Source organism: Pongo pygmaeus, chromosome 9 (genome assembly GCF_028885625.2).
Source record: "Pongo pygmaeus isolate AG05252 chromosome 9, NHGRI_mPonPyg2-v2.0_pri, whole genome shotgun sequence".
NCBI lineage: Eukaryota > Metazoa > Chordata > Mammalia > Primates > Hominidae > Pongo > Pongo pygmaeus.
In genome coordinates this window covers 10,681,935-10,707,869 of record NC_072382.2, presented here as the reverse complement: position 1 = coordinate 10,707,869, position 25,935 = coordinate 10,681,935, and the positions used below count along the sequence as shown (strand labels likewise).

Sequence of the window (25,935 nt, the reverse complement as noted above, 5' to 3'; positions counted from 1 at the left end):
TAGCAGCGGCCGGGCGATGGCAGATAGCGCCAGAGCAGGGCGCGGAGCGCTTGTGAGCCGGGCAGGAGTCGAGCGCTGAATACTTAGAGGCCTGGGCGAATCCTCCCGGGCCTGCGGGTCTACGAACAGAGAACCAGCCAGAGCTAGAGAGGAAGAACGACAGGAGAAGGGAGACGGAGCCAGAGAGAGGCAAAGCGTGGAGGGAGAAATGGAGAAAACGAGGGAGAGAGGGAGGTGGCAAGAGAAAGACCTGAGGGAGAGAGGCAGGGTTGTGGGGGAGAGCGCTCTGCTGGCCCCCAGGGTCCCAGCATGTGTGTGAGGAGGGACGGGCCCTGGGTGGCGGCTTCTGAGCAGGTGAGGGAGTCTGCGGCGGGGCCTGGGGAAAGGCGCGAGGTCCCACACACACATAGGCACCCAGGGTTGGGGTGCGGGCGTGGGACAGGGAGTGTTGTCCACTTGGCAGGCCTTCACTAACACAGCAGTGGAGGGGGTGTCCGAGGGGCTGCCCTGACATGGGAAGGCGAAACTAGGCGGGAGGGTTGCGACAGGAGGGCAGAGGAGCGCTCAGGCCCGGGAGCAGCATGTGCAAAGGCCCGGTGCTAGGGGAAGACAGTGAGGGAAGCCCAGCCACCCTAGCTTATCTTGGGTGGGAAGCAGCTGGGCCCGGGTGTAGGAGACACACACACGGGCTTGCCCTGCCGGCACAGGGTGCAGAGGTGCTCAGGGCCAACGGCATGGGGGCAGGAGCAGCTGCACCCACACAGGCAGGCCGGGGTCCTGCAGTTTGAGTGGGGTCGCTGACCTCAGGAAGGCCCCAGACAGAATGTGGGGAGGGTGGGGATGGGGTTCCATCCTCTCCTGCCCACCTGCCAGGGACCTGCCTGACTCCCTCCCACCCACCCACCCCAGGAGCTGACCTTTTGGGGCGCTGGCCAGGCCGGAGTAGAGATGGCGGCCACGCAGCCAGAGGAAGGCGGCCCTGAATTAATCTGTCACTAAAGCTTGGCCGTGGCAGGCGCAGTCATGATTTAGATGAATAATTGAAACGCTCCGATACATTTATTATCCCTTTAGTGCAAAAGTGGCAGAGAAAGACGAGGGGTAATTGAAAAAGAGCGCACAAATCTCCCCGAGAAAGCCGGCTCCTTATCGCCGAGTAAACATTTCAGTCCTAATAAACAGGAGAGACACACGTCAGGGCTCTGTCGATTCCCATCCTGATTTAGGACCTGCCTCCCTTCTTACCATACAATAGGAGAGTGTTTTAAAAAATGTTTTTATTGAGCCAGTAAAAGCTTTCCAGGAGGGAGGTGGGAGAGAGGAGGGGGCCTGGCAGACACCAGGCCAAGGGTCTGTCGGGAAGGCTGGTGGCTGCCCCAAGCCCATCAAGCCTTCCTGAAGCAGACACAGGCCCTCCCCCTGGGGGGCCCCTACATCCTGCTCTACCTGCAGAACTCCTATTTAGCCTTTGGGACCCAAGTCAAATGCTCCCTCTGCTGGGAAGCCTCCTACCAAACTGGGTCTCCCTGAAGGTGGAGCCAAGTCCTGAGTCCCAGCATTTGGCATAGCTCCCTCAACTCAGAGAGAGCCCCAGGGAAGAATGGGTAGTAGGGGAGTAGGGGGACTTCCCTGGGACTCAGTGCATTGCCAGCACCATCTAGTTTGGCCCCAGGGCCTGGTGGGTGGGGGTCCAGGCCCAGAGTGAGGCAGGCACAGGAGTCCTGTGCCCTCTAGGTTAAGTCCCTTTAGCCCCAGCAGCCCCTGGGGGCTCTCACTGCATTGGGGGTACCCGGGAGACTCCCTTCTCTGCTCCCCTGAGACTGAAGCCCTCTCCTGCTCTAAATCACCGCACATTTGCCATAAAAACAGTGGGCTGGGGCCCCAAAGCCCTGCAGGCCAGGCCCAGCCCCATCTTCTGAGCCCCAGTTGTGCTGGCCCCTCCTGGCAGGAACTCCATGCCACCACCCACACCAGGGTGTTGGCCAGGGTGTCGGCTGGGGTGTTGGTTGGGGTGTTCGTTGGGTTGTTGCCTGGGGTATTGGTTGGGGTGTTGGTTGGGGTGTTGGCTGGGGTATTGGTTGGGGTGTTGGTTGGGGTGTTGGCTGGGGTGGTGGCCGGGGTGTTGGCTGGGGTGGTGGCCGGGGAGTTGGCTGGGGAGTTGGCTGGGGTGGTGGCCGGGGTGTTGGCTGGGGTGGTGGCCGGGGTGGTGGCTGGGATGGTGGCTGGGGAGTTGGCTGGGGTGGTGGCTGGGGAGTTGGCCGGGGTGTTGGCCGGGGTGGTGGCTGGGGTGTTGGCTGGGGTGGTGGCTGGGGAGTTGGCTGGGGAGTTGGCTGGGGTGGTGGCCGGGGTGTTGGCTGGGGTGTTGGCTGGGGTGGTGGCTGGGGAGTTGGCTGGGGTGTTGGCCGGGGTGTTGGTTGGGGTGTTGGTTGGGGTGTTGCCCGGGGTGTTGGTTGGGGTGTTGGCTGGGGTGTTGGCTGGCATATTGGTTGGGGTGTTGGTTGGGGTGTTGCCTGGGGTGTTGGTTGGTGTGTTGGCTGGGGTGTTGGTTGGCATATTGGTTGGGGTGTTGCCCGGGGTGTTGCCCAGGGTGTTAGCTGGGGTGTTGGTTGGGGTGTTGGCTGGCGTGTTGGTTGGGGTGTTGGCAGGGTGTTGGCTGCCATGTTGTTTGGGGTGTTGTTTGGAGTGTTGGTTGGAGTATTGGCTGGGGTGTTGGCTGGGGGGGTGTTCACTGGGGTGTTGGTTGGAATGTTGGTGGGGGTGTTGGGGTGTTGGCTGGGGTGTTGGTTGGCATGTTGGTTGGGGTGTTAGTTGGGGTGTTGGCTGGCATGTTGGTTGGGGTGTTGGCTGGCATGTTGGTTGGCGTGTGTTGTTTGGGGTGTTGGTTGGGATGTTGGCTGGCATGTTGGTGGGGTGTTGGCTGGCATGTTGGCTGGCATGTTGGTTGGGGTGTTGGCTGGCATATAGGTTGGTGCGAGTTGGTTGGGGTGTTGTTTGGGATGTTGGCTGGCATGTTGGTTGGGGTGTTGGCTGACGTGTTGGCTGGAGTGTTGGTTGGGGTGTTGGCTGGAGTGTCGGTTGGGGTGTTGGTTGGGTTGTTTGCTGGCGTGTTGTTTGGGGTGTTGGCTGGCATGTTGTTTGGGGTGTTGGCTGGCATGTTGGTTGGGGTGTTGGCTGGGATGTTGGTTGGGGTGTTGGCTGGCATGTTGGTTGGGGTGTTGGCTAGGATGCTGATTGGGGTGTTGGCCAGGGTGTTGCCTGTTGTCCCTCTCCATTGAGGGACTGGCAGGCTGGCAGTCCCCAGGGTGAGGGGATAGGATGTGGGTGCCAGACTGAGAGCTGTGTCCCCAGCTCCCAGGGCACACAGAGGGTGCCACTCACTGCACCACAGATGTTAATTATTTACTTCAAAGCAGGAAGCTCTTCTAGGGGCTCAGAATCTCCCATAACCCTGCCCTCAGGGAGAGTCCATTCCAGTGGGGAGGCAGGCAAGGAAGAACAAACACAAAACACAAGCAGGGAATCAGGGCTGCGGGACGAAAACATGGAGCAGGGCAGTGCATCAGGGTTCTGGGCAGAGTGGCCAGGGCAGGCAGGATGGCCCTTGTGCTTGTTCGAACAATGGGTGGCTGGTCACGGGAGGGGCGTGGGTAGAGGCCTGAACTCCTGTAGGAGGGATGTCCAGGGACCCCATGGGAAGATGGGTGTGTCTGGGCAGAGTCAGATGGGGTCTAACTTGGGCAGGTAGGGGATTAGGACTGGATGAACTCAAAGGATGGTGGGAGGAGCAGGGGTATAGGGGAGGCCAGAGCACCTCCGGGGACCAGGTTGGGCTCCATTCCAGCCCCAGCCTCATCCCTACCACAGCCCCCTCCCCGCCACCTCCACTGTGTTCCAATCACATTAGCAGAGTGACAGTCCCAGCAAGCGCTGGCGGTGGCTCCATAAATCTCAGCCCATGTTAAAAGGTTGGACTCTGGGCCCACTTCCTCCAGGGGCACCTGCCCAGTCCATCTCTGCATCAGTCAGGTTGTGTGAGAGGCCTGTGCCAGCCTCTCCTCACCCCTAAATGCTGGAAGGGGAACCAGAGAGACCTCCACCGTGCCTCTGAGTGGCCAGAGCAGGGCCCCTCCACTTCCTAGAGTGAGGTCACAGGCCATCTGTGAGCCACTCCTGGATTTGCCAAAACATCTTTGGTTTCCACTTGCTGCCCTTGGGTAAGTCTGCTGCTTAATGTGTAGGGTCATCCCCACCTTTACCTGTAGTTCATTCATTCAATAAACTTTTTTTTTTTTTTTCTGAGACAGGGTCTTGCTCTGTCACCCAAGCTGGAGTGCAGTGATGTGATCTTGGCTCACTGCAGCCTCTGCCTATGGGGTTCAAGCAATTCTCCTGCCTCAGCCTCCTGAGTAGCTGGTATTACAGGTGTGTACCACCATGCCCAGCTAATTTTTGTATTTTTAGTAGAGACGGGGCTTCACCATGTTGGCTAGGCTGGTCTTGAACTCCTGACTTCATGATCTGCCCACCTCAGCCTCCCAAAGAACTGGAATTACAGGTGTGAGCCACCGCTCCTGGCCTTAATTTTTATATTTTTAGTAGAGACATGGTTTCACCACGTTGGCCAGGCTGGTCTCGAACTCGACCTGAGGTGATCCACCCACCTCGGCCTCCCAAAGTGCTGGGATTACAGGCATGAGCCACCATGCCCGGCCCCTTGTTCCTTGTTTTTTGAGACAGGGTCTGACTCTGTCACCCTGGCTGGAGTGCAGTGGCGCAATCATGGCTCACTGCATGGCTTACTGCAGCCTTAATTGTCTGGGCTCAAGTGATCCTCCTACCTCAGCCTCCCAAGCTATGACTACAGGCACACATGCTACCACGGTTGGTTTTTTTTTTTTTTTTTTTTTTTTTTTTTTTTTTTTTTGTAGAGATGGGGTCTTACTATGTTCCCCAGGCTGGTCTCAAATTCCTGGGCTCAAGCAATCCTCCTACCTCGGCCTCCCAAAGTGCTAGGATTACAGGCTGGGATTACAAACATTTACTGAGCACTTATTATGAGTGCCAGCCCCAGTTCTGGGTGCAGGAGATACAGTCTTTCACTTTCAGAGGGTAGAAGACAAGGAACACAATATATAAGTAAATTACACAGCACATTAGAAGGAGACAGGTGCTCAGAAAAATTAAAACCAGAGCAGGGTGGGGGCCGGGGCAGTGCCAGCATGGGACAGGGGAGGCAGCTGCAATTTCAGCTAGGGGCCAGGGTGGACCCCCCGAGAGACGGCATTCAAGTCAAGGCCTGTCCCAGTGAACGGAGCAGCCGCGTGGACAACTGGAGCAAGGGCATTGCAGGCAGAAGGAACTGCCAGGGCAAAGGCCCAGAGGTAGGAGTGGGCGGGGCCTGTCCAGGGAGGCCAGGGTGGCCGGAGCAAAGTGGAGAGGGTGGCAGCGTGGAGGTGACTGTGAGAGGTGGCTGGGGACCTAACGGGCCATGCCCTGAGTGAGACGAGAACCCTGGCAGGGTGGTGGGCAAAAAAGACTCAATGAGCTGACATGGGACTGAAAGGCCTACCCCCTTTGTGATCCTTTATCTTCCTGAACTGAATGGCTAAAGATCTCGCTCCTCACAGGCTCTCTGGGATCCTGGGCCATCTCCCACCTCCCCACCTCTTGGCTGGGCTCCAGCCATTCCTGTGTCAGAGCCTCCCTCTCCTCCACTTCCAGGCCTTTGCCTGTGCTGTTCCCTCTGCCCAGGACACCCTTCCCAGCACTCTTCACTGGGCTCACGCCTACGCATCCCTTGGATTGCAGAGGAGGCACCACCTCCTTCTAGAAGCCTTCTTGATGCCCAAGCAGGGACAGGCACTCCTCATCAAGCTCCTACGGTGCCACTCCCATCCCCACGCCCACACCACAGATCACCCTGTGTCTTGGTGGTGCTTTCATCTGCACTGGGAGCTCAGGGGACAGGGACCAGGCCCATCTGTGCCCGGCAGTACCTATTCTGGCACCCAGCTCAGGGCCCGGCACACAGGGGTGATGAATGAACGGAGGAAGGGCAGGCTGCTGTGGGTGGGACATGCAGGTGTCAGGTGTGCAAAGTGTCCTCCAAAAGGACAGGCTTTGGAAGAGGGTCCTAGGTGGCCTGTTTTCAGGACCACAGTCCCCGGCAAAGCCCCTCATTCTGTGAGGCCTCTGGGGAGCTGTGACCTCCATGGGGACAGCTAGAGGAGAATGGGGAGGAGGGAAAACATCTCAGCCACAAACAGACCCCCATTCTGCATCCTGGCTGGTCACCGACAGCTCTTAAAGCTGCTCTTATTTATTCCTGACCTTCATGCCCCTTTTATTTTTCCCCCTTTTAAAACCTGGCCTGGGCCCCGCCACCGCTGCCGTAAACACGGCCCCCGGGATTTATCCAGCGGCGCATTAACCTCTGACCCCTGGCTCACCAATCATCCTGCTGCCTGTGCAGACAGCGGGCAGCCCAGCCAGCTGGGGGGCTGAGGAACTGGGCTGAGGGGCTGGTGTGGTCTGCCCTACGTGGGCTGGCCATGGAGGCAGGCGCTGGGGGTACAGGGACACGCCCGCTTGGTGCCCGTGACCTGGCCCGTATCCCTTGCGGCCAGGTCCACCCTGACCTCTGACCTCCTGCCTGCCTGGCCCTGCCAGAACCCCTGCTCCGTGGTGGTCGTTAACAATGGCAGACACAGAGACATCCCAGGGCTGAGAGCTGGCAGCTCTCTCCCTGACTTTGAGAGACCTGTCCTGGCTGCAGAGCCCGAGGCCCAAGGGCAGGGCAGAGATGATAATTTTGCCCTCACAGGTGGGGAAACTGAGGCCAAGAGGGACAGAGCTGCCCAAGGTCACAGGGAGATCAAGGTCAGGGCTGGGTTTTTGCCACCACACTTGTGGCCCCTGCCCAGTTACAGAGCAGGAGGTCTGCGTTCAGAGGGGTCGGGAGCTGGCCCAGGTTGCCTGGTGGTGAGGGTGCCAGGCCTGCCATCCAGGTCTCCAGCTCTGGGGAAGGGAGGCGCCCTGTGAGGACAGCAGGGAAGGTGGATGGCAGTAAGATGAGCACCAAGGGCAAGGGGCAGGGGAGGAGCAGACCCAGCAGGGGAGATGCCACACCCCACCCCCACCCCCACCAAGACAGAAGGTCCACTCACCGCCACCGCCTCCGAGCAGGGAGCTATTGGCTGCAAGAGACAGAGACAAAGGCAGATCAGTGGGGAAGGGGCTGCGGCGGGAGTATCAGCCTTGGGCGGGGGGTGAGGTCAAGATGGGAGTGGGCTGCCAGCTAGGTCTTCAGACTTGGGCACGGGGTCTTCCCAGTCCTCTGGGGCGGTAGTAGACGATGGTGAAGAGGGAGGAGGTTCCTCATGGGCCTGGCGTTTGTAGGGTGGTAGGGCTGGGGACACAGGAGAGCTATCAGGGCCTGCGTGCTCACCCGGACGCAGACGCATTGGGGGGTCCAGAGAGGCAGATGGCCCCCGCCCATGGCCCTTTCATTCCTTCACTGTTTCGCCCACAGTATCTCCTGAGGCCAGTCAGCGCCAGGCCTGGTGCAGAGATGTGGGGAGGAAAGGACAGGTCCCCTTCCCCAGGGCTCACAGCTTCCGGCAGGGCACAGCCTTGAAGCCACTAGGAAGCAACCTGCACCTTTGCAACCGGACTAAGCGCTGCCCAGGGCCAGAGCTGGAGGACTGAGAACACGGAGCAGTGCTGGGGGGGCGCAGAAGGGGGCGGGGGTGGGGGCGCCCAACCGCGAGAGGGACAAGGCGAGCCGGGTAAGGGGCCTGGAGCACTGCCACTGGAGCCAAAACCGGATAAACAGCAGGGTGACTGGGGCCATGTGGCTTTGTGCCTCATTTTCCCCATGTGGGAGAATAGCCCCACCTCGCCAGCTGGTGTGAAGGCCAATGGAGAGGGGTCCTCAACTCTGAGCCCCGCTGCAGGAAGACCTGGGTCCCCGCCCCCTCCTTGGACTAGGGGTACTGCTGCCAGGCAGAGCTGGACTGATGGCTTTGTGGCTGCCACCTTCCTGCACAGCCCTGTCTGTCTCAGTCTGTCCCACCGGCTGCCCCCCGCCACCATGCAGCTGACACGGGGGCAAAGTGAGGCTGGCAGCCCCTCTCTGCGGGAATGCCAGAGCTGTGCATGCCAGCACTGCCCCCAGCCTGGGCTCCAGCCCCCATCTGCAGCCTGCGTCCGTGGTAACTGCCAGAGCTCATCAGGGAAAGCAGCGGGCGAGGCCAGGCAGGTGCCGCCCAGGCCCAGATGCTGCCCAGGTGGGAGGCCAGCTGCGCCCGCCCCTCTGCCGAGGAGTCCTGGCTCCCAGACAGGGCCTTCAGCTCTGCACACAGCTTTACTACCCACCCCATCTGCCCAGCCCATCGCAGCCCTTTCTGTAGAAAGGATGGGGAGACACAGAGCTGAGCTGGGCCGGCCAGGCTGCAGGCCCAAGATGCTGTGAGGACGGCATGGACGCTGCTAAGTGGTGTCGGGCGGCTCCGAGTGGCTGGTCTCCCAGAGCTGACAGCTCTTCGCTTGGGGAATAATTAATTCCACAGCCCGAAAACCCAGGGCTGCAAGTTGCCACGTTACTTGCGAGATTAATACAAGCAGCTAATTAAGATGGAGAGGCGAGGAGCGGCTGGGCGCTCCCAAAGCTGGGGTGGGGGCCGCGGGAAGTGAGGGGGAGGTGAGCTGAGTGCTGCCAGTGAGGCAGTTGGAGCATGAGCCAGAGCCGGAGCCGGAGCCGGAGGCAGAGCAGAAGCCGGACCACAGTGGGGTGCCCAGGCTGGCCTGGGACAGGCTACAGAGGGGTGGGCCCCCCAGTGACTCTGGGTGGGGCCTGTGCCCACAAATGCACATTTCTTTCTTTCTTTTTTTTTTTTGAGATGGAGTCTGGCTCTGTGGCCCAGGCTGGAGCGCAGTGGCACCATCTCGGCTCGCTGCAACCTCCACCTCCCAGGTTCAAGCGATTCTCCTGCCTCAGCCTCCTGAGTAGCTGGGACTACAGGCATGCGCCACCACACCCGGCTAATTTTTATATTTTTGGTAGAGACAGGTTTTCACCATGTTGGTCAAGCTGGTCTCGAACTCCTGACCTCAAGTGATCCGCCCACCATGGCCTCCCAAAGTGCTGGGATTACAGGTGTGAGCCACCGCGCCTGGGCACGAATGTACATTTCTGCTGACCAAGACTATTTGCTGGGTGTAGACTGGCTGCTGGGCACAGATGGGCCCATTTATTATCACAACAAAGCCACAAGGGAGGTGCAATGGTTCCCACTTTACAGAGAAGGAGACTGAGGCTTAGGGAGCTTGAGTTATGGGGTGGCAGCAGCAGAATTGGAAGAGTCTGTCTGACTCCAAAGCCAAGCCACAAAGCCAGCTGACCCCAGGGACACTGTCTGAGGGTCGGTCAGAGGGACTGCCTTTCCCTGGCCAGGTGTAGGGCTTGCCTTCTCGAAACCAGGCAGAGCACCCCGCAAGCCCGAGATGCAGCCTCCACCCACTCCCCACCCCAGCAGGTCCAGCTGCAGAGGCGAGGGCTGGGTGTCTGGGCAGTGCCACCCCAGAGCCAGTGAGGGAGCAGGGGGCATCTCAGGTCTCGGTCCAGCTCCAGGCCCCTTGGCCTGGGCAGTCCTGGCAGCGGTCGGCAGCTGCCCTCCTTGGCCCCTCCCCACCTCCCCCCATCACCTCTCTCTCTTAATTAACACCGGCCACAAATGAGCTGGCTCCTGCTCAAAGAGGGCGCCGTGCCAAATAGGTTGGCAGCAAGCCTCGAAGGGGTGGTAGGGGAGGGGTGCTGACCTGCTGTTCTGCGGTCCCCTGTGGGAAGGTGATGCCATCCCCCTGCCCACTTGGCACCCCCAAACTCCACTGTGTGTGGCCTGCACTGTGCCCGGCAAGGTGATGGGGTGAACTGACCGACGCCAACCGGGCCAGAGCCTGAGGAGGGGGTGAGCTGGGGGCAGAGGGAAGACTTCGCTGGGTGGAGCTGGGGGAGGCCAGGCCAGGAGATGTGATTTCCCACAGGTGAGAGAGAGTGGCCGCAGCCCAGTGCTGGGGGCTCAGACTCAGATGCACAGAGGACCTGGTCCCAGGCCTGACCCACGCGCAGTGGGTGCCCCGGGAGGCCAGTCTACTGTGCTCCCTTCTCTAGCCCCCTTTGCCTGACATCCCACGGGTGGGGGCTGTGGGGGGCAGGTGGCCAACCTGGTGGCTGGGACCAGTTCCTCAGCTCCTCTTTTCCCTGGGTGCCCGTTCTGGCCCCTGGGCCTCGACACCAAGCCACGTGGTTCCCCCATAAAGCTGCCTCCAAGGCCGGAGAGCTGGGCCAGGCTGTGCAGGGAAATGGCCTGGAGGCTTGCAGAGAGGAGCCTGGGGCGGCTGTGCCCGCCGACGCCAACAGACAGCCTTCGGGGTGTGGCCACCCAGCCCGCCCAGCCCAGGGCAGGGCCTCTCGGGTCTCCCTGCTCCTCAGGCCTCTGTGCACCCCAACATCTTGGCCCATGGCCAGCTCTTTTCACCTCAGCTAGTCCCTGGCCACCGGCTTGAGCCTCTAAGTCCCCCCTCTACTGCACCACCCCCCTCAGTTTGCTAGGAGGCTGTGGTCCTTATACAACAAGTCATCAACCCAGTTTCCAGAGGAGGAAACTGAGGCTCACAGAGTACCCGGGGACTGGGGGAGATGCAGCTGGGCCCAGGAGCACTGGTTGTCACAGCTCCTTTTCTTGACCCCCAACATGCCCATCTCAAAGGGCTCTTCTTGCTGTAGGCGTGGTGGCTTCGGGCAGGTGGTGGCCGCGGGAGGTGGGGGATGGGCACTGGACTTCGAGTCCCCGGCCCCACCCAAGGGACCCAGACCTGCTTCCAGCAAACAGGGGTCTTTGAAAGCCATGTGGGGCTGAGTGGGGGACCCGAGCCTGGCCCTGGGAGCTTGGAGGGGCACAGTTTGCTTTGGCTCTGGGTGGGGGTGGGGACTCCCGGCAGCAAGCACACCCAGGAGGCTGCGGGGCACCCTAGTCTGCGGTCTGCTCTTGGAGTCACCTGTAGGCCACCACTGCAGGCCGAGGCGGCCTGGCCCCATCGGGTTCCCCCCGCCCGAGGACGTGCCTGCGCCATGCTCCCTGGGACTTGATTAACTGGCTCTGAGCCCGGTGCTGCGCCTGTGACCTTCGGGTGGCACCCCTCAATGCCAGTCACTGCCAAGTCCTCTGTCCTCTGCTGGTGGTCCCTGGGGACTGGGGGCCTGGAAACCTCAGTCTCCGTCTCCCACACACCCCTCCTCCCGGCCCTCCTCTGCCCCAGCACTTGCTGTCCCTGAGGGCAGGTGCAGTAGCTCCCCAGTTTGTGCCCCTGCTCCCAGCCTAGTTAGAGGCTGGCAGGTGGCTGCTGTCCAGCGAAAGGGAGAGGGCCAGACCTGAGTGCTTGGAAACGACAGGTCACAGGAGGCCCAAGGCACAGGTGGCACCCGGCCCCTCCTCCATGCCCCACACAAAACATTTGAATTCAGTGCCAATTGGGTGCCAGGGTTGTGCTGGGCAGCAGGCACAGAGAAAAGAACAGTATGTAGTCCCTGGGCCTTGGAAGCTTCCAGTCCTGACCAGAGGGGTAGCTGGGAGCAGGCTTGAGAGCTGCCCCGGGGGTGCTAAATGCTGTGGCGAGGGGAATGGGGGCATGTGGGATCTACTGAAGTCTGCAGACTGGGAAGGCTTCTCGGAGGAGGTGGCATTTGAGCTGAGGCTTGAGGGATAAGAAGGAAAGGCATGGAGGGAGGGGCACGGGGGCGTGCATGAGGAGGGCACCCTACCAGCCAACACCTCACTGAGAGGGCAGCGCCAGCCTCCTAGGGCCCAGGCAGGGCCAGCCTCCCTGCTGGGCACAGTAGGCACGTGCTTAGGGCCCATGACACTTTTAGGGGCCCACAAAGATGTTGTAGTTCTTTTAAAATCAGAAGAAAACAATGAAATTTTAGGTCAAAGACAATGTTATCAGATATAATATTAATACATTTGTCTTGATGCTAACCAAGTCATAAAATGTAATTTAAGATATGTTTTATGGAGGAAAGGGACCAACAAGGTGGAATGGCTGGGCCCAGGCTGGGTAAGCTTCGTGTGTGCACAGCTCATTTAATCCTTTCCCTGTTTGGAAGATGTGATTACAAACCCATTTTACAGATGAGGACGCTGAGCCATGGAAAGTGATCCTCTCACAATCATTTGGAGAGGACGTAAAATCTCCTATTTTGCCCCAGCTGCCCTATGAAAACCCTCCCAGTGGGGAGCCCTGGGGGCCTTGGGAGCCTTAGTGAGAAATGAGAAATCCCTTTGCTCTTAGGATAAAGACTGGTTCCTTGCAGACCCCCAGGCCCCATCGACCATCTCCTCCCCTCCTCCTCTCCCTCTGCCGTACATATGGTCCTCAAACTTGCCCCATGCTCTCCAGCCCCAGGCCCTTTGCATAGACTCTGCCATGGCACCTCTGCCTGGAGGAGACCCTCATCATCTCCCACCTCCTCAGGTCTCCTGGCCCCCGGTGATGCTCTCCTGGGGGGCCATGAATCGCTATCACTGCCTCCAGAATCCCCTCCCAGGTGCCTATCTTTTTTTTGGAAATGAAGTCTCACTGTCGCTCAGGCTGGAGTGCTGTGGTTGGATCTCGGTTCACTGCAACCTCTGCCTCCAGGGTTCAAGTGATTCTCCCACTTCAGCCTCCCGAGTAGCTGAAAGTCTAGGTGCGAGCCACCACGCCTGGCTAATTTTTTTTATTTTTAGAGACGGGGTTTCACCATGTTGGCCAGGCTGGTCTCGAACTCCTGAGCTCAGGTGATCCACCCACCTCGGTCACCCAAAGCGCTAGGATTACAGGCGTGAGTCACGGCCCCCAGGTGCTTATCTTGATACCCCCACTCCTGCCCTCGGGTGTCTCCCCCACGGTTCTTCCCCGGCTCTCAGCACAGCGCCTGGCTCACAGCAGGTGCCCACTAATGAATTCCTGAAGGAGCCCGTGGACATTATAGATGGTGCCCAGAGTCACTCAGCTGGATTTGTGCTGGGTCTGCCTGCCTGACTCCCAAGCTTCAGCTCTCTACCATGGGCCATGCAGGGGAGCCCACCCTGGGGCCCTCGGGAGGCAGGACCTGGGCAGGGAGCTGTGTAGGCGACAGGGGCTGCTCCAAGGGCAGTGGCAGGAGGCCTGAGCCACGAAGGTGCTCAGGTGCAGGAGCTGCCTCCGCTGTTTCCTGACAGGGACGAAATCCTCCAGCCCAGGGAGGGGGGCTGCCGAGGGCGGTGAGGGGCACTGTGTGGGGGCCGGGACATCAGAGGAGACGCAGTGACCCGAGGAAAGCGCTGAGCAGGTTCCTGGGCCAGGGAGAGGCCGGGCGAGCAGGCACAGCGGTGACTTTGAGGCGGGCACGGCCCACCTGCATGTCCCTGGAGGCCGCCTCCACTCCCCCTGCTTGCTGCTCTGCGCCTCACCCTGGCCTCAGCTGCCTGGAGGTGCCCCAGCCAGGAGTGGGGAGCTGGGGGCTGCTCCCCTAAGTCACCCAGCGTCCAGGCCTGGCCTTCATTCTCCCCTCCCCCTTGTGAGCCGGATCTCAGACTTCTGTCCCCTGACAAGTGTGCAGCCAGCCCCACCGTGTGCCCGGGCGCTGGGACATGGATGGGGACAGCCCTGCTGGCACGTGCATCATCTGGCCGGGAGACCATCAAGAAAGACAGCACGAGAATCAACTTGCACAAGAATCCCTGTGAGTGCCAGAAGCCGCGAAGCAAATGCAAAGGGGGGGGGGGCAGTGGATCTGGAGGAGTGGGCGGGGCCTGTTGAACCCTGGAGCTGGTGTAAACAGCACAGCCAGGCAGGGGTGGGGGACGAGGAGCAAAGGCCTTGAGGTCTCGGGGGCTGAGTGAGGAGCAGGGAAGGAGGACAGAAGTGAGGGGGGTCAGGCAGGAGCAGCCCCTGGGGGGCCTTGAGAGCCTTAGTGAGAAATGGGAGCTGCTGGGGGGTTTAGACAGAGGAGGGATGAACCGCACAGGGAAGGGACTGGGGGCGCAGGTAGTGGCAGGAGGGGCCTCCTGGCTACCGCAGTGTCTGGGTGACCCCTGCCTCCGGGATGTCTCTCAGACTTCCCCTGGGGATAGCAAGCCTCCTTGGTGCTCCCACAAAGTGCGTCCCCAGCATCCTCCTCACCCTCCCTGAGCCCAGATCCCCACCATGAGCACAGAGCCTGGCACCTCCAAGGGGCTCCGTGACTGCCAACTGTCCCAGCATCTGACCAGCTGGCAGGCCTGGCCCCACAGGGGGCTTAGGGGAGCGGGGTTTGTTCTTGGAAATCGATGCCCTACTTCCTGCAGGCCAGCGGTGGGTATCCGTGTGACTTGAGGGCGAGTCGTTTAAAACATGTTTTAGATTAGAAACACCCCGCAGATGGAATAAAATGTGAAATGTGCTGGATTTTGAAGATAAAATAAGAGACTTCAAAGGCATCTCAAGCTGTGAGAGCAGTTGCTTGTTTGACAAGCTCTGTCCCCCCAGGCCAAGGTCACTGTCCTCCGTGGTGGGGCGGCCCAGGTGGAAGGTGGGAGACTCCCTGGACATCTTCCAGGCTGGGGAGCCGGAGGAGCAGGGGCCTCACTGGAGGGTGAGGGCTCCCATTTATGGGCACCAAGTGCATCCCCAGCAAGCTTCCACATGGATTTTTTTTTTTTTTTGAGATGGAGCCCAGGCTGGAGCACAGTAGTGGGATCTCAGCTCACTGCAACCTCTGCCTCCTGGGTTCAAGAGATTCTCCTGTCTCAGCCTCCCGAGTAGCTGGGACTACAGGCATGTGCCACCACGCCGGGCTAATTTTTCTATTTTTAGTACAAATGGGGTTTCACCACATTGGCCAGGCTGGTCTCAAATTCCTGATTTCAAGTGATCCGTCTGCCTTAGCCTCCCAAAGTGCTGGGATTACAGGTGAGCCACCACGTCTGGCCTCCACATGGATCTTTGACCATCATCTTTGCATGTGCTTACACACCCTCCTGCCCCACTTACAGATGGGAAAACTGAGGCCCAGAGAAGAGAAATGACTTGCCCAAGACCACAGACTTCAGTGGGAGGAGCCAACATCCTTATGCCTTGCCAGCCCTGGTCCTGAAACCCCCAGCTGTGATCTCGGGTCAGCTGCCCTACCTCCTGGGGCCTCAGTTTCCTCATCCGTAGCGGGGCGGGGCGGGTGGTGGTGATCACTTAACTGAGGCCCTTGTGAGGCATAGATGATAAAGTTAAAAATGCCCGTAAAACCTACAGCCTCATAGGGCTTCACTGTGGCAGTGGGCCCTGAAGCTGGGGGGGGCGGTTCCTGGGGGCAGAAGGTCCCAGCACCCCTGGTAAGTCAGGGAGAAGGATTTGAACCCCGCTGGTCCAGGGCTAAGCCCCTCACCACATCTTCTCTGACAGGAGCCTGGGAGCTGCTCAAAGCTGCTGGGGGTGGTACCCAGCTGGGCATCCCCACTAGATTGCCCTCGGTCTCCTCCTTTCCACTGGGCCCATTCCGGGCCCTCCTTCCCCCAACTCCCCTGTACCTCAGAGCGGCCTCCTTCACTCCCACACACCTCCAGGTGCCCCCTGCCCGTTCGCCCACGTCCACTCCACTCTATAGCCCCTCTTCCTGGTCTAATTGAGGCATCCCACTCCCACGCCTCTCCCCATAAAAGCCTCACAGTTCACTGTTTAAAATGACATGGCTGCGGTTCCAGCTGACCTGGGCCTCTCTTGTCTGCTTCCTGCCTGGGTTTCTTGGGTTCTGTCTGCCCGGCTGCCTGGGCCCCTGGAGACCCAATCTCCTGGCCAGTCCCACCCCAAGCTGGCCCCTAAACCCCTGGCAACATGGAGGTCCCCCTCAACACCCCCTCTCCAAGTCCTGTCCCCAGGCACCTTCCACTTATTGGTATTTTCCTAAGTAAGAAATTCATGTTCATTCCACCAAATGGAATACCATGAGCATGCAACACAAAAACAAGAGAAACGCAAGTCAGCTGCTCGCTCATGGCGCAGACTCTGCTCGCCCCACTCCCATGGCCCTGAAGGACCTTCCAGACTTTAAAACGAAACAAAAAATAGCTGATGACACATTTATCAAGCAAGTTCTCCGTGCTACGCATTGGGCCAAGTATTTCCAGTGGCTTCTTTTCATTTCGCCCTCCCCACAAGAGCCCATTGAGGGGGTCCTATGATTTTTCCCACTTTACAGATGAGAAAACAGAGGTTCGCAGAGGCTGAGTGACTTGCCCAAGGTCATGCAGCTGGGGAGTGGGGAGCTGGGTCTGAATTGGGCTGTCTGACTTCCATGGGAGGACTGAGCTGCTGCACTGCAGGACCCCCAGCTGCTGCCTGGGCCTCCCCTCTCCCGGGCGCCATGGGGCAGGCACTCAGCATCCCACATTAGCATAACCATAAGCATCCCTGAAACTCAATTACCAGGAGATGGCTTGGGCCCCAGCCAGCCGGGCAGTCTCCATCCTTGCAAGAATGAGGGGCTGGTGATCCAGGGAGCCTTGGCGGGTGGGAGGGTGGAGGGGATCAGAGAAGATGAGGGAGGAGTTGGGGGGCCTTAGGATGGCCATGGACCCCTCAGTGTGTGGGTCCTGAAGGCAGCCTTGACCCCTAGGAAAGGTCAAGGCCCAGCCCCAGCTGGGCAGGCCCGACTGCCCCGTAGGAAGAGTCACGGGTTCCTCTGCACCCAGCTTGCTGGGTGACCCCAGAAAGCCCCTTGCCTCTCTGTGATTCAGCTTTTTTCTAAAAGGAGAAAACCAGAAGCTATTTTATTGTTCTTTAATTTTTAAATTTTTTTTTGAGACAGAGTCTCACTCTGTCGCCCAGGCTGGAGTGCAGTGGCGCTATCTGGGCTCACTGCAACCTCCGCCTCCCAGGTTCAAGAGATTCTGCCAGGCCTCAGCCTCCTGAGTAGCTGGGACTACAGGCACATGACATCACACCCATCTGATTTTTGTATTTTTAGTAGAGACGGGGTTTCACCATGTTGGCCAGGCTAGTCTTGAACTCCTGACCTCAAGTCAAAGTACTCAGATTACAGGTGGGAGCCACCACACCCAGCTGGGGCTATTTTAGTAGAAAACAAAGCAGGGGTTTGCAAGAGGAAAGAGTGAGCACCAGCTCTGAACAGCCAGGCCAGCCTGGGCTCCCCCTGACTCCCAGATCCCCATCCCAGGAGGCCTGGCTGCTGTGGCCTCCTACCTAGGCGGCTCCTCAGCTGCCCCTCACCCCTGCATGCCTTCCTCTCCCAGCAACTGGTGTGCCTTTTCCATGCATTTCCTGCATGGATGAAATCAACCTCACAAAACAGCGGAAGCCCCCTCCCTGCAGAGGTATCCACTATTCTGGATTTGGCGTGTAGTTTCTTTAGAGTTTTACTATGCGTGCCCCTCAACAAGGTAAGACAGGTTCTGTGCCTTTGAATTTTGTATAAATAAGAGCTCCCGGTTTGCTGTTATCATTCATTGCAATGCTTGTGAGATTTATCTCGGCAGGCCCACACTGCTCTCATGGGCCCCCCACCCTTTTTTTTTTTTTTTTTTTTTTTCCAGATGGTCTCGCTCTGTTGCCCCCACTGGAGTGAGTACAATGGTGGGATCATAGCTCACTGCAACCATGACCTCCCGGGCTCAAGAGATCCTTCTGCCTCAGCCTCCCAAGTAGCTGGGACTACAGACACACACCACCACACCTGGCTAATTTTAAAATTTCCAGGCCGGGCGCGGTAACTCACGCCTGTAATCCCAGCACTTTGGGAGGCCGAGGTGGGCATATCACAAGGTTAAGAGTTCGAGACCAGCCTGGCCAACATGGTGAAACCCCATCTCTACTAAAAATACAAAAATCAGCTGGGCGTGGTGGTGCGCGCCTGTAATCCCAGCTACTTGGGAGGCTAAGGCAGGAGAATTGCTTGAACCTGGGAGGTGGAGGTTGCAGTGAGCCAAGATCGTGCCATTGCACTCCAGCTCTGGGCGAGAGAGCAAGACTTATCTCTGGAAAACAAACAAACAAAAATTTCACAGAGACAGGATCTCCCCATGTTGCCCAGGCTGGTCTTGAACTCCTGGGCTCAAGTGAGCCTCCTGCCTCAGCCTCCCTAAGGGCCGAGATTACAGGTGTGAGCCACTGCGCTCGGCCTCTTGTTCACTGGTGTTTAATGTTCCATGGTGGAACTACCCCACGCCCAGCCACCCATTCTCCCACTGACCCACAGTCAAGCATGCTTGGTTTTGTCTCATGCAAACACAGTGGCAGTAGCATCTTTACATGCCCCATGCACACATGCACCAGAATTTCTCTTGGGTCTACGCTTAGGAGCGGGCTGCTGGGTTGTGGAGTGCGCATATCTTAACTTTACTAGTTATTGCCAAACTGCTCTGCAAAGTGGTTGTTCAGATGATCGTTTTAAAATATAAATTAGATCATGTCACTTCCCTACTTGAAATTCTCCAATAGCTTCCGATTATACTTAGAATAAAATCCATGCTTCCTTCCATGGAGGCATGGCTGTATCCCACACCCCTCCCCCACAATTTCCTGGCCTCCTTTCTCTTCCTTTAATAGGTCTGGCTCTTTCACGCCCCAGGGCCTTTGCACATACGGTTCCCTCTGCCTGGCACACTCTTCCAGCTCTTCCCAAGCTGAGCTCCTTCTTATCCTTCAGGACTCAATGAAAATGTCACCTCCTCTAAGGGGCTGCCCCTGACCACCCAGTTAAAGGGCCTTCTTCCCCATTCCTCTTATCAGCCTCTTTATTTCCTCTGGAGCCCACACCCTGTACCCATAATGACCTCATCCTCTGATGTGTTTGCTGGTTTATTAACAACAGCATGGCAGCCTGTGGGGAGACGACCTCATCTGCTTTGTACATTCCTGGATCCCAAAGGCCGGCATGGCCTGGCACCTAAGAGCTCCTCTTAGGACTACTCATTCATTCAACAGACATTGATGAGGCCACCGATGTGACAGAGGGTGAGCAGTGGGGAAGGGGCTTTGCAGAGGGGAGTGTGGCTGAGAGGAGGGCAGAGAGGTGACCAGGCCCACGGGGCCCTCCCTGATCCTTCTCCCACAGTCATGGGGTGTCATGGCGGGTGCTGGAGCCGGGAGCAGCAGGGTTGGTCTTGCCCTTTAGAAAGACCCTCTTTAGAGCTGGAGAAGGGAGCAGATTGAAGGGGTGGGCCTGGAGTCAGGGGCTGTGGGTGAAGAGGTGGTCCTGGAGGCAGGGGCTGCAGGGATGGTGGTGGCTGAGGATGGGTTGAGGGAGGGCTGGGAGAGGCGGCATGACTGAGCCCATGGGACCAAAGAGAAGACCATGGAGATGGGACTGGATCAAGGATGCGATTGGCTCAGCACTGTGGCTCAGTCCAGTCAATGGAAGAGCACATCGTCTATGAAGACACAGTGGTAGCTGTAGCCCTCCCACGCTCCTGCCCATGCTAGCTTCCACCACCCTCTGCAGGAAGCTGGGAGGGGGCTCATTCATGTCTAGCCCACCCAGAGGCTCAGGTCTTAACCTCTGGGGTTATAGCCTCCCCCTGGCCCCCAGTGACCGCTGTGAACACTTCCCCAGACGCTGCCTGTAAGCACTACACTCGGCCTACAATTTCCGTGGGAGGATCCTCCAGGGGCCCCCAGCAAGGAGCCCTTGACCTAGGTTCCCCTCCCCCACCACAGATTTGAAACCAAGGCCCTAGAAGGAAAGGAACTGGAAGAAGGTGGCACAGCTGAATTGTCACTTTGCTTTTTGGAATACGAAGTGTTGCACCAAGGCCAAAAACATTCCCTTCTCAGTAAAGACAGAGGAAAGGCAGCAGCCACTTGCTGCACAGGGCATCTAAGTCAGACACCAGGAAGCACCGTCCTCTGCCTGCCGGACACCCGCCGCCTCTCTGCAGCCAGTGGCTGCTCACTCTCTGAGGCTGCCCAGGACTCTCAGGATGCGGGGCTGGGCAGGCAGAAGAAGCAGTTGTGTCTGACTCTAAAACTAGTGCTTCCCCAGTGGGGAGTGCCTGGGAGGCGCATGGGAAGGGCCGGGTGGGGTGGGGACCAGGTCTTCTAGTTCCCTGCTGTCCCCAGCGCCAGGGCCTGTGCTGAGGGTCTGGAGCCGAGGGTGCCCCTTGCCCTGTGTTATTACCCCTTACAGGCCTTGTCCTGTGGGGACTCGAGAGGACCCTAGCCTGGTCCCTGCCTACCTTAGGGCCCCCCTGGCCTGGGCGCCTCCTCTTCTCTGTTCCCCTGCCCTCCCAGCTTGGGCTCCACGCTGCAGAGGGAGGAGGGAGAGGGAGGAGGGAAAAGGGTGGAGGGAGATGGAAGGCAGGAGGGGGGAGGAAGGAGCAGGAGGCAGGAGGAGGTCAGTGTGGCAGCCATTGGTATGCGAGGCCCGGCCTCAGCCCCTCTGCTCCCTCCGCGGCGCAGCCTTTCTGCTCAGCTCTTTAAGAATCCCTCCTCGGCAGCGGCAGCGTGCTGGTTGCTGGGCAACCCCATCGTGCCCCGCCCCCTGCCGCTGGCGCTGGCCCTCTTCCCCTCCTCCTCCTCCCGCAGCTCCTCCCAGTGCCCAGCCTCAGCGGCGCTGGTGCGCCTAGCTCAGAACCTGCCAGGCCTGGCTGCTGGGGGCACCTGTGCCCGGCAGGTAAGGGGCTTTGAGTGAGTACATCCAGCCCCAGCTCTGGACCACAGCTCTGCCTCCCAGGACTCAGGGAGGGAGACCCTGGGCTTAGGACACTCTTTCTCCTTACTTCCCTGCCCCTGGAGCACCTAGGCCAGCAGGCGAGGGCAGGTGAGGGGTCCCAGAAGATGCCATCTGTTTCCTCAACCCCAGCTCTGCAGCCCCAGGACTCTGGGAGAGGGACCTTGGGCTCAGGGCACCCCACCTCAGACTCTCCCATCCCCACCTCCCCGCCTCAGGGCACCATCAGTGGCCTTAGCTTTATTGGCATCAGTTGGGGGACAAAGACAACCCAGGGGGAAGGGCTAGGAGCCGCTTGAGTTCCCAGTGAGGTGGGGAGTGGCCACTTGCTGTGGTTGGTTGAGCCGGGTGCTGGGATGTGGGCGCTGGGCCTCAAGAGCCTTTGCGCTGTGGGGGAGGCTGAGGCCATAAAGCAGCTCACACTGGGACGGAGGAACGGGAGGGGAGATGAGGGGGCTGCAGAGCTTGGAGCCCCTGAAACGGGAATCTGGCGGCCGGCAGAAGAGGCACAGTGAAGGGGTGGGGGGATCCCCAGTAGAGGTCTCTGAGGCACCAATCTCAGAGCCTCCTGCATCCCTGACCTCAGGCAGTCACAGGGACCCCGTCCCCTGGCTCCCCGTTGTCTTGGGGCTGCCGCCCTCTCTTTGGATCAGGCCCCACCTCTCGCTCCCAATGGCATCCCCTTCCTCACTGTCCTGGGGCTCCAGCCCCCATCTGCTTCCACCTGCCACAGACTGCACCGGCTAGAAGGCCCAGTCTCTCTCCTGGAGGCCCTTCCCAGCCCACCCTGCACAGCTGGCCTCGCCCCCACCCCCCTCTCGGACCCATGCCCATGAGCTGCTCATCACACAGTCCTCCCTACCCTGGCTGAGGCTGGTGTCTCCACAGGGCTGTCTTTCAGGACACAGTTCACATCTCCTTCCTGAACTTGGGATGTGTGTAACAGGTGAATGACAGCTGGAGTAAAGGAAGGTCTAAATCACCGCAAAAAGTATATCCTCTGCTGGGAATGATCGCTGAGAAGGGAGGGAGCCGGGAGAGGCAGCCCTGAGTATCTGGAAGGGATGGGGGCAGGGGAGGTGATGTCACTGATGGGGAGCAGAGGAAGCTCCCAAGGGAAGGAGGGGCCCATGAGAGAAGCCTGGCCACCAGCTGCCTCAGTCCTGCTGGGGCTGGGGGCTGACCAGCTGACAGGTGGAACCACCACCCCCCTGGGTGACACAGTCTTGCCTCTGCCCAGGCCTGCGTCCCCACCCTGTCTGGAGTCTGTCTCTCCACCCACCTAGGGGCAGCTGGTTAGACCTGATCTCCCCCGTCATGTCTCCATCACCCCCCAAACTCACACCCAGACTCTACCCACTCCCCAGTAGCTGGATGTGCATCTGGCCCCCCAGAACCCCAGGAGCCATCATCTCCGGGCAATTCCCAGTTTTATGAATCATGGTTGGCCTTGGAACAGCTCCGTCATTGTTGCCTTGAAGGGCTCTGTCAGCCTGATGCTCGCTCCTGTTTGATGTTCCGTCCATTCATTCATTCACCACATTCCCCAATGCCTGACCATGCTGTCCCCACATGCTGGACACTGTAGCAGGGGTTGGGGAAACACAGGAACCCAAATAGGCCCAGCTGTGCCCTCAAGGTGCCCACAGTCTGGTGGAGAGATGAATACTAACAAAACACGTATCACTGGACACAGGTGCCTGTGATTCTAAGTCACGCTACTATTGTACATATTCCCCAGGAAGCAAACACACCGCCAGAGAAAAAATTAGCCACACCCGGATCTTAGAGATGTGGACATGTTGGCCGGTAGATGAAAAACACAGTCATAGAAATCATAAGCAATCACCAACGAGCTGAGTGGTACAAAACAGAAGCGCAGAAGGGAGACAGAAGAAGGTGGCCTAATCGGGAAGGTGGGGTTAGAAGCTGGGCATGGTGGCGGCACCTGCAATTCCAGCTACTCGGGAGGCTGAGGTGGGAGCATCACTTGAGCTCAGGAGTTCGAATCCAGCCTGGGCAACATAGTAGATCCTGTCTCTTAAAAAAAAAAAAAAAAAAAGGAAGGTGGGTGGGTGTTGGGGATGTGGGGGTTCGGGAGGCCTCTCTGATGACAGGTTGGCCAGGCCCTGGGCTGATGAGGAGGAGTTGGTTAGCACTGGAGAGGCGGAAGGGTGCAGAGAAGTAAGACCCTTGTTTCAAGGCCTGGGGGCAGGAGCATGCTGAGGGGAGGGATGAGGACGAGGAGGAGGCAGGCACTGGAGCAGGGCTGGAGGGGTGCTCTTGTCCTGGCTGGCAGCCTCCCCAGTGCCAGTGGCCTGGTCTGACCTGCCTTGGGCCCCTCCCTGCTCCCGGCACCAGTCCTGGGGGTTGCTGACTTCACCCTACCTGGCTTTGTCCCTTCTGTGCCTGCTCTTTGGGGCACCCTCTCTGGGACTTTCCTCTTGGGCTGGAGGTCTTGCTCTCTGGCTCTCCCTGAAGCTCTGCGCCAGGGCCCCCCTTCCTGGTCCTAGACCTTGTGCTTAAAGGGGAGAAGCCCCAGCCCTCTGTGTTGCGCATAATGGTGGGAGGGGAGCAGAGTGGAGTTAGAACTTGGATCAGAGAAGCTGCTGGAGCCTGCCTGCCTGCCTGCCTGCCTTCCTTCCTTCCTTTTTTTTTTGTGACGTAGTCTCACTCTGTCACCCAGGCTGGAGTGCAGTGGCACAATCTCTGCTCACTGGCAACCTCTGCCTCCCAGGTTCAAGTGATTCTCCTGCCTCAGCCTTCCCAGTAGCTGAGATTACAGGCATCCGCCACCATGCCAGCTAATTTTTGTATTTTTAGTAGAGACGGGGTTTTGCCATGTTGGCCAGGCTGGTCACGAATGTCTGACCTCAAGTGATCCACCTGCCTCAGCCTCCCAAAGTGCTGGGATTACAGGCGGGAGCTACCGCACCCGGCCGCTGCTGGAGCTTTCTGATGTGTGCTGGCCAGGTGTCCCTGAAGTGGCGCACACAGCCTGCCTACCCACAGGTTACATATCCATGCATTTGTGCGAACATCCCGTAGTATACTGGGGCATCACTGGGGCCATGGGCTAGGAGTCCACCCCTCCTTGGAGGTGATACCCAGGCTGGGGCCTGTGGGGAAGGCTGAGGCCAGGGTTGTGCCCTCTGAACATCTGCAGTTTGTCCTTGCCTTGGTGCCAACCCCTGACCACTGCCCTGGGATGGCTTAATGCCTGGATGCCCAGCATAGAGCCTGGGGCTAAGGGTCCCTGATGATGACCATAGACACCACCCCCCAGTGAGGAAGACCTTGAGTCAAGTCACCTCCTTCCCCTGCCCCCAGCTGAGAACAGGCCCAAGTGAAGCCAGGGGTGGCCCAGCTTTTGTTGACCACAGTCTAATAATGGTGAGTCATATTGTATACTTTGTGTACTTCACAGTATACGAAGCACTTTCCTCCTGGAACCTCGCTGGACTCTCGCTAGCCCTAGGAGGTCTGAGATGGCCCCGTTAAGATAAGGAAATGGAGGCACAGCAAGGCTGGGATGGTGCCCAGGGCCGATGGCGGTGAGCTGCAGGATGGTGAGCAGGACCCAGATTTAGGGGCTCCAGAGAGGGTAGATGGCAGCTGGAGAGGTAAGGATGCTTCGGGCAGGGCCAGGGTGACCTTGGCTGCCCGGTGGTAAGGCCCACCCTACCAGGCTGCGTGGGTTACTGCCCCTCTGGGAGCCGGGAAGCTGGGGCTTGGTGAGCTCAGGTTGAACCTACAAATCATCGCCAGGTGACTTGAGCTGCCCTCGCGGCTGAGTGCATCCCCCATGAGTGCCCAGCAGGGACTAGCTCAGTCCTCCAGCCCAAGGCCACACTGCCTTTACCAGTCACCTGTGTCCTCCTGGAGTCCAGAGCTTCCAGGGGCTCAGCAAGGGTTTGTTGACTGAACAGCGATCTTTCTGACTCTCAGAGCCCACTGTCCCCTTCCTGGAATGACACTCCCTCGTGGTGCCCTACTCCTTCCAAGATAAAGTCGAGGCTCTCCAGGTTTGTCTAAGACCCTGCACACCCATCCTGGCTGACACCAGCCACCTCATCTTCCACTATGCCCCCCCGGCTTCTGTCCCCCACTCTAACCAAGAATTCCTGAGCCTCAAAGCTGAGGCTGTTTCACGTCACAGCAACCGTGAGCTTCTGCTATCTGCATGAACATCCCTCCTGCCCCTCCAAGACCCAGGTCAAGAGGCACCTCCCTGGGGAAGCTGACGTCAAAATCGACTTGGCCCTCTGTCTTGGGGTCACGAGGTAATGCCTGCTTCAGCAAGAATGGCTTCTCGCTAAGCCATAACTGTCTAGGTGCCCAGCCCCCATGCTGGAATTTCAGCTTTGCCAGGGCGAAATCCAGCAGGGCCCGATTCACTTCTGGTCCCTGGTGCCCTAAACAGCGCCTGGCACACAGTGGACTTCCAGCCATATCCCCTGAACTGTGCACAGCCACCAGGCATGGCTGAGCGGGTTATTCCATCAGCTTTGTGGAATATCGTGCAGCTGTTAAAACCACAATTATGAAGATGATTTTTGTTTGTTTTTTAGGGACAAGGTTGCCCAGGCTGGAATGTAGTGGCACGATCATAGCTCACTGCAGCCTCGACCTCCTGGGCTCAAGTGATCCTCTCGCCTCAGCCTCCTGAGTAGCTGGGACTACAGGTGCCTAATTTTTTTTAAATTATTTTTTGCCGGGTGTGGTGGCTCACATCTGTAATCCCGGCACTTTGGGAGGCCGAGTTGGGCAGATCACCTGAGGTCAGGAGCTTGAGACCAGCCTGGCCAACATAGTGAAACCCCGTCTCTGCTAAAAATACAAAAATTAGCAGGCGTAGTGGCACATTCCTGTAGTTTCAGCTACTTGAGAGGCTGAGGCAGGAGAATTGCTTGAATCTGGGAGGCAGAGGTTGCCATGAGCCGAGATCGTGCCATTGCACTCCAGCCTGGGCGACAAGAATGCAACGCCGTCTCAAAAAAAAAAATTATTTTTTGTACTTTTTTGTATATTATTTTTTTATCTCAAACTCCTGGCCTCAAGCAATCATCCCACCACAGCCCCCCAAAGCTCTGGGATTACAGGTGTGAGCCACCATGGCTGGCTCGAAGATAACATTTTGATATCTAAGTGCGACATGTCAAACAGAGCTACAATCATACAATCCATTCCACTGC

General features: G+C 58.6%; 1 protein-coding gene across 6 annotated transcripts in view; it reads right to left on the bottom strand.

The window, feature by feature from the left end:
• The window catches only part of MACROD1 (mono-ADP ribosylhydrolase 1), a 170,396-nt gene that overhangs the window by 9,471 nt on the left and 134,990 nt on the right, over window positions 1-25,935 (bottom strand). For 4 of the 6 annotated variants that reach the window (XR_008492587.2, XM_054441233.2, XM_063670845.1 and 1 more), the window contains exon 4: window positions 7,167-7,196. The exons of the other annotated variants lie outside the window; for them this stretch is intronic. Coding sequence is in view for 3 of the 4 variants with exons in the window: in XM_054441233.2 (XP_054297208.2) it covers window positions 7,167-7,196 (30 nt within the window). In the remaining variant the exon portion in view is untranslated. The remainder of the gene's footprint in view (window positions 1-7,166; window positions 7,197-25,935) is intronic. 6 annotated transcript variants of the gene reach the window in all.